At 38.6% G+C, this 8,018-nt stretch overlaps 2 protein-coding genes across 2 annotated transcripts; both read right to left on the bottom strand.

Moving 5' to 3' along the window:
* Nucleotides 1-654: 654 nt before the first annotated feature.
* LOC130503581 (uncharacterized) lies at nucleotides 655-3,250 on the bottom strand. The gene is made up of 6 exons (XM_056998198.1): nucleotides 2,624-3,250; nucleotides 1,886-2,116; nucleotides 1,683-1,812; nucleotides 1,309-1,605; nucleotides 1,006-1,227; nucleotides 655-942 (listed from the first exon to the last, which is right to left on the bottom strand). Coding segments are annotated over exons 1-6 (1,170 nt in total). The 5' UTR covers nucleotides 2,626-3,250.
* A 1,104-nt stretch (nucleotides 3,251-4,354) lies between these two features.
* Nucleotides 4,355-7,549, bottom strand: LOC130503580 (uncharacterized). Its single transcript, XM_056998197.1, has 3 exons — nucleotides 5,186-7,549; nucleotides 4,558-5,089; nucleotides 4,355-4,475 (listed from the first exon to the last, which is right to left on the bottom strand). The coding sequence occupies exons 1-3, from the start codon at nucleotides 7,239-7,241 to the stop codon at nucleotides 4,355-4,357; spliced, it is 2,709 nt and encodes a 902-aa protein (XP_056854177.1). The 5' UTR covers nucleotides 7,242-7,549.
* Between the last annotated feature and the right edge of the window lie 469 nt (nucleotides 7,550-8,018).

Below are 8,018 nucleotides of genomic sequence, written 5' to 3'. Positions count from 1 at the left end.
TCCCACTACAAGAAAGCAGGCGGATACTGACGGACGAATTCGTCAGAATATCGTCGGAATAGACATATTTTGACGAATATCTGACGAAACTGTCCGTCGGTATCAATTTCGTCGGAATTTCGAATTTCGTCGGAATTTTCGTCAGCCACACCGACGAATTTCTGACGAATACCGAGAAACTTTATTCTGACGAACTTCTGACCACATTCCGATAACAGCTCCGACAACAGTGGTCATCGGAAAATTGGAAATACTGACGAACCAAGTCCCTCGGAAAATACTGACGAACGTTGGTTTGTCGGAAAATACCGACGAACTGGGTTCGTCGGAAAATACCGACGAACCTTGTCCTCAGTAAATACCGACGACCTTGTTCGTCAGTATTTTCCGAGGGACATGGTTCGTCGGTATTTCCGAGGACCGCAATTCGTCAGTATTTTCCGAGGGACATGGTTCGTCAGTATTTCCAATTTTTTAATAAAAAATTTATATTTTGCATTTTTAAATATTTTTATTATAGAATTAAATTTTGCAATTTTATAAATTTAATTAAAATAAATCTGAAATTGAAAACTAATAATATTATAGAATTTAAATTCATACAAACCGAAATATTAAAAAAAACATTCAGAAAGTTTTAAAATTCAGAAAAAACTAAGAACTCGAAGCAAATAAACGGTTTAGCTTCTCCATTATCTCGGCGTTGGTCTTCTTTTGGGATGCCAACTCAGCAAGGATAGTGGCATTCTCAGCTTGGATAGTGGCATTCTCAGCTTGGATAGTGGCGTTCTGCTCCTCCAATGCCACAATCCGTTCACCTTTGTCATGTAGCTCCTCGAGAATCATGGGATCGGCATACGGAACCTGCGAAGAAGATGCCGGATACGAAGAAGCACGGCGGGCCAATCCAACTAAAAAGCCTCCTTTCCTTTTAGGAACAGCCTACAAAATATTTTAAGTTAGTAAACTACATTATAAAATGAATATATTGATAAAAAAAATTACCTTTTCAACCATCTCATTTATTTGCAATCGGGACAAGTTGGTTGAAGCTCCCACTGAATCGCCGTCATCAGAGAGAGGCTGAGATTGAGATGCTATTTCAGTTTCCACCAAATCAACGACATCTTTGATCAAGAGGTCCTGAATTTGACCCGTCGTCTTGTTAGTGTGAGCCACCTTAATGAGTTGGAGTCGATCAACGGGATTACCGTCATTTGCTTCGATCTAAAAAACCGCCATTATTAGCCAAGGAATATAAAAAATATTTATATAAATAAACATAAAGATAAATAAAAAAAAACTTACAAGTTCATCTTCCTTAGTAGACATAGAGCAAGCCCCGAGGTTGTGCACATACATACCTTTCCCGCCACGATCGCTCTTCCGGTTCTTAGAGTTCCTAGAAGACGTCTCTGCAGTTTCGTCCTTCTGCCAATGAACTATCAACTGCTCGAACACCCTCCCGTTGATGTTCCGTGGCCTCTTGTTCTTCTGCCAAACTTTCTTCCACGCGTTCACCTGCTTTGTATAAGAGTCCATGGCCTTAGCTTTGAATCTAATACGGACTGTTTCCGTGTGATCGGGGTGCCAGTTGAACTCTTGCTACAAAACACACATAATTTTAATAAGTAGATATATTAAAAAAATGTAAATAATTTTAAAAAATGAAGAGTTAGTACCGCAAATTGACGAAACCACAACTCTTGGTCGTCTTGAGGGATCTCACTCCACTTCGTATATCCAATTTGGAGCATGGAATACATCATCTGGTTGATGCTCCTGCTAATGCCATTACTCGACTTGGTGAACCTTTAAAAAAATACAAGTTAGCAAGTTAATTAATGGAAAAAAACATAATGCTACAAATAAAAAAAATACTAACCAAGTGCTATGTCCTCGTCGTGGGGTGGGATGGAGAACCGGGAGATGCTCTCGACCCGGTTGTTGAACCAATAGTTCAACTGGCATGACCCCCGGATTCTGTTGAGCAGGAGCGGGAGGTGGAGCGGGAATATATGCGGGAAACGAGTTTTGTTCGTGAGACGATCCCGATGCACGGGAAGAGCTCACCGAACTACGTCGACGGGCTGCGGGGCGGGGTGATTCCTCGGACCTAAAAAAATTAATACATCAAATTAATTAAATTGATTTTTACATAAAAAATGATTTATATATATATATATATATAAATATAAAAAATATAATTTTTTTATAAATATTGAAAAAGGTTGTTAAATATTTTTAAAAATCGTAAAATGTTTTTAAAAATCAAAAATGTTTTTAAAAATCAAAAAACGTTTTTAAAAATCAAAAAACGTTTCTAAAAATCATAAAAAAAATTAAAACGTTTTAAATAATACATAGTTTAAACTGTAAACTTGAAAAAACGTTTTTAAAAAATCAAAAAACGTTTTAAAAATAGTAAAACGTTTTGAATTTTAACAAAAACACAAATAATTCCAGAAAAAAATTAAAACAACAATTCAAACAACAATCCTAACTTATATATCCTAAACAATCCATTCAATCCTAAAACATTCAATCAAACAACCTCAAATCGGAGATCTAACATCCAAAACCCTAAAAAATTGAAATAAACAAAGGTTAGGATGATTCTTACATGATTTCGGGTTTGGGGGAAGAGATATGAGCGTGGGTAGAGGAATCGCCGGGGATGGGAGCTCGAAAACCGCCGGAATCGCCTTGAAAGAGAGAGAAACGGCGGAGAGGATAGAGAGAGAGGCGGAAATAACGAAGAAGGAAGAAGAAGGGTAATTATATTTGATGATTCCGACGGACACGGGTTCGTCAGTATTCCGTCGGAATCATTAAATATAAACCAATTGGCGGTGCGCGAAAATTTTCACGCGGTTTGGTTTTCCCGGGTGAACAAAAATTCCGACGGACACGGGTTCGTCAGTATATTCCGACGGAATACTGACGAACTTTACCGAGGGAATTCCGACGACATAGTGTTTAGGGGTTGATTACAAGTTTCTAAATGTAAAATCCTAATCTTTGATAATATATATAGTATTTGCATAAATATTTAACAATAAAAATGTTTTTATAACACAATTTTACACAATAACATTTTTTGAAGTAAGATTAGATGAATATGATTGTATAAGTATATGAGTGTTAAGATGAGATGTTATAAAAACATTGATATGCATAAACACTTATTTTATGAGTTGTTATATTTGAATGGTTGCGATCTAATACTATACTAAGCACTTATTATGTGTTATTTTCGTAGTTTTGGCATCAAATTTTATAGATTTTTATGTTTGAAATTGTTTTGAAACATGTCCTCGGTATTCCGTCGGTATATTCCGACGAATTACCGACGAACTAGACCAGTTCGTCGGTATGTCGTCGGAATATACCGACGAATTACCGAGGAAGTATACAAACATCAATGAAACCCTATGTCGTCGGAATTCCGTCGGTATATACCGACGGATTACCGACGAACTGGCCTTGTTCGTCGGTAATCCGTCGGTATATGCCGACGGAATTCCGACGGACCGAGAAAAAAAAAAAAAAAAAAAAACCTAATCCGAATCTTCTGAATCTTCATCAAACTCCCCAACCTCAGCTTCTGGCTCCGAATGTACAACAGCATCAAGTCCAAACTCAGTAAAATTCTCAACGAATTCAACATCTGCCAAATCTTCAACTGCCTGGGCGTTGCTGGTAGACTCTGGTTGCAATGGTTCATCATCATCAGAACTTCCATTCAATCGTCCTCTTGGGTTGATTTGCGTTACTGTGATGGATCGTCTCTGTACGTCACCCGAGGGTAACTGATGTAGCACACCTATACATATCAATTTTACAAGTATTAGTAGAATATATAACATTAATTAATGATATTGGTAAAAAATTATGAATATATTGACATACCTGATCAGCTTGCGAACCAAGAATGAAGGGATCATAATATTGAAGTTTCCGCCGCGAATGAACCGATATAACACCAAACGCATCAATCTTCACTCCTCTATCTGGGGTGGTGTCATACCAATCACAATAGAATACTACACAACGCAATCCAACCATTCCAGGAAATTGGATTTCTAATATTTCTTTTATGTTGCCGTAGTAGACATCGTCACCGGAAGAAGATGAAACACCAGCATCATATGTTGTCTTAGAATGACCTTTCTTTGTGAATGCATATTCCCGTACAGAATTTTGGATATGATTTGACCACATAGTTTGGTCCCTGCACAAATTCGCGTATCCAATCATCGAACACAAAACCTCTGGCCAAACCATCATTCACCTATAAATTAAAAACATATATGAGTGAAAAGTTAATTTGTTTATATTAAAATTAAACTACTCATTTGTTTATATGACTCACATAACTACGAAGCCACACAGCAAATCCATTATCTCTAAGTTGTTGAAGCTCATGTTCTGTTGCATGCCTGTGAGTCATACGCAACTCCGCCATATATACACTATATACAAAAATATTATATCAATATGAAATAAATTTATTGAATATTAAAAAAAACAATGTAAATGAATAAATATTTTTACCTCTCATATTGTAGAACATCTTCACAGTTGGTGAGCAAATATGTTTGCAAATGAGCGTGCTCAGTGTCCGTAAGTCTCCGCTTCGTGAATGTTCCACTAAGTCGTCCTATTTCCTTGAACATGCTTGGGACAGTAACATGATATGTTGCTCTCTCTCCTCTGTCATTGTGCCGAGAAGGTCTTCGATGTTTTGTATGCACTTCTGGTGGAAAATAATTTTCAGCAAAGATTGCAGTTTCTTCATTGATCACCTGTGCCACTATAGATCCTTCCACCCGGCTTAAATTTTTGACCATTTTCTTCAGATGATGCATATAACGCTCAAAAATATACATCCATCTGTACTGCACAGGACCACCAAGTTCCAATTCTCTTGCGAGATGAATAACAAGATGTTCCATAACATCAAAGAATGATGGAGGAAATATCTTCTCGAGGTTGCACATGCTGACTGGTGCGTTTGTCTTCAAATTATTAATACCCTCTTCAGTCACTACTCTGCTGCATAAATCGCGGAAGAAAACACTTATCCCTACATAGATAAAAGACATAATTTTCATAAGTATTAGTTTATATAAGCATAATTGTTAAATATAAAAATAAATTAAATTGTAAAAATATAAGATACCTGCAATTGCTTCATGAACATTACGTGGCAATAATGCTGAAAAAGCAAACGGAAGGAGGCGCTGCATAATTACATGACAATCATGACTCTTCAAGCCAGTAAACTTTCCTTCGCTTCTATCAACGCAATTCCCCAAATTTGATGCATATCCGTCAGGAAATTTCACTTTATCTGTAATCCAATCAAAGAACTCTTCTTTTCTAGCACCATCCAGACGATAAATGGGAAAAGGGGCCGTACCATTCTCATCCACATGAAGTTCAGGACGATCACAAATATCGACTAAATCCAACCTTGACTTCAAGTTATCCTTCGTTTTACCTTGGATGTTAAAGACTGTGTTCATCAGATTGTCGAAGAAGTTCTTCTCAATATGCATGACATCTAAATTATGCCGCAATAGATGACTTTCCCAATATGGCAGATCCCAGAAAATACTCTTTTTGTGCCAGTTATGTAGCTCTCCAACCGCACTGACTCGAATGTTTTCATGTCCACCTACATCTGGCGTCCTTTCTGCATCAAAATACCTAAACTGCTTCAACAAATCTTCCCCACTAACTTCCACAGGTGGACCATCAAACACCTGCTTGTTCTTCGTAAATGCATTCCTACTCCTGCGGTATGGATGATCAGGTGGTAGAAATCGCCTGTGACAGTCAAACCAACACGTTTTCCTTCCGTTCTTTAGTTGGAAAGCAGCTGTGTCATCTTGACAATATGGACATGATAGTCTCCCATGTGTTGTCCATCCAGATAACATACCATATGCTGGAAAGTCACTTATTGTCCACATAAGTACTGCCCGCATATGAAAGTTTTCTTTGCACGAAACATCGTATGTCTCAAAACCATGCGCCCATAGTTGTTGCAACTCATATATCAGTGGTTGAAGAAACACATCTAGTGATCTTTTAGGATGCTCTGGCCCGGGGACGAGAATTGAGAGGAACAAAAACTCTCGTCGCATGCACAAGCTCGGCGGTAGGTTGTACGGTGTCACAATAACTGGCCAAAGAGAATACTGTCTTCCATGCTTTCCAAATGGGCTGAAACCATCAGTAGATAATCCAAGATAAACATTTCTTCTCTCTTCTGCAAATTCTTGATATATTGACTGGAAATGTTTCCAAGCCTTCGCATCTGAAGGATGTCTAATCTCACCATTTGTGGAATGCTCTGCATGCCATCTCATTGCTTTTGCTGTGCGCTCACACTGATACAACCTCTTCAATCTTTCCGTCAATGGCAAATACCACATTCTTTTGAACGGGATCGGAACTCTTCCCCTCGTCTCCTGGAAACGAGGTTTCCCACAAAATTTGCATTCATTCCGTGTCTCATCCGCTCTCCAGTAGATCATGCAGTTGTCAATACATACATCTATCACTTCGTACGGTAGTTGAAGACCGGCAACCAGTTTCTGAACTTCGTAGTATGAACCCGGTGCAACATTATCCTCAGGTAGAATGCCTTTGACAAAATCAGTAATCGCATCCATACATTCTTCAGCCAAATTATAGTCTGTCTTAATACCCATTAATCTAGTTGCAGATGATAAGGCTGAATGACCATCTCTACAATTTTGATACAAAGGTTGTTTTCCTGCATCCAACATGTCAAAAAATCTCCTAGATTCGGGATTTGGTTCTTCCCCTCTATAATGATCATGTACCATCTGCTCAGTACCTACACCATAATCTATATCCGTTCTAGATTCTTCTAACCTAATATCCGGCTGAAATTCACTAATAGGCTGAGGTTCGCTAGTACTACCATATTCATAACCAGTTTCCCCATGAAGATACCAAACTTTATAATTACGTGAAAACCCTTTCATATACAAATGAGTCCAAACATTAAATTCTTCTATAACTTTATTATTATTGCAACTAGAGCAGGGACATCTTAACATACCATTTTTTGCATCTGGTTGTTGTTGAACAAGCCTCATGAATTCTTTAATCCCTTGAACGTATTCTTCCGTAAGCAATTTGGTGTTGGGATCCAAATGAGGTTTATCCATCCATGAACGATAATAACCTCCTGAAGACATGATTTTTACGGAATTGTTATGATCAAAGAGAATGAAGAGAGAATGAGGAGTGAAGAGTTGAAATGAGGAGGGGTTGAATTTATAGAAAATTGGTTACGGCTTTCCGACGACTTTCTGACGGAATTCCGACGGACATAAAGTAGTGCGTCGGAATTCCGTCGGTATTTACAAATTTCAAACGGCTATAAAACGGTCATATGGATTTGTCGGCAACGGTCACATAGTCCGTCAGAAATTCGTCGGTATTTTCTGACGGAATACCGACGACCGCAACGGTTATATTTGTTGATCGAAATATCGTCGGATAGTCGTCGGTATATACCGACAAACAACAGTTCGTCAGAATTCCGTCGGTATATTCCGACGGAATACCGACGACCGCAACGGATATATTTGTTGATCGGAATATCGTCGGATAGTCGTCGGTATATACCGACGAACCCTGGTTCGTCAGAATTCCGTCGGAATATACCGACGAAATTCCGACGACCTCATATTTTTGGCTTTCGTCGGAAATTGGTCGGAAAATCGTCAAATTTGTCCGACGACATTTTGGTCCGTCGGAACCTCCGTCGGAATTCAGCGTGTTTTCTTGTAGTGTCCTTTTTCCTCATCTCTGACGAGCTCCCCTTTACTGATCTGGAGCTCCACCTCAACCAATAATGGTTGCTGGTGCTAAACTTCTGGTCTTTCTGTTCTGTACTTGAGGTGACCCTGTCCACCTAAGTTAACTCGGACCTTTACCTTGACGACGGTGGTCGCGAGACCAAACCTGTC

The sequence above is a fragment of the Raphanus sativus genome, unplaced genomic scaffold (genome assembly GCF_000801105.2).
Source record: "Raphanus sativus cultivar WK10039 unplaced genomic scaffold, ASM80110v3 Scaffold1025, whole genome shotgun sequence".
Classification (NCBI taxonomy): Eukaryota; Viridiplantae; Streptophyta; class Magnoliopsida; order Brassicales; family Brassicaceae; genus Raphanus; species Raphanus sativus.
The sequence above is the reverse complement of the archived record's forward strand: the minus strand, read 5'-3'. Positions and strand labels throughout refer to the sequence as shown.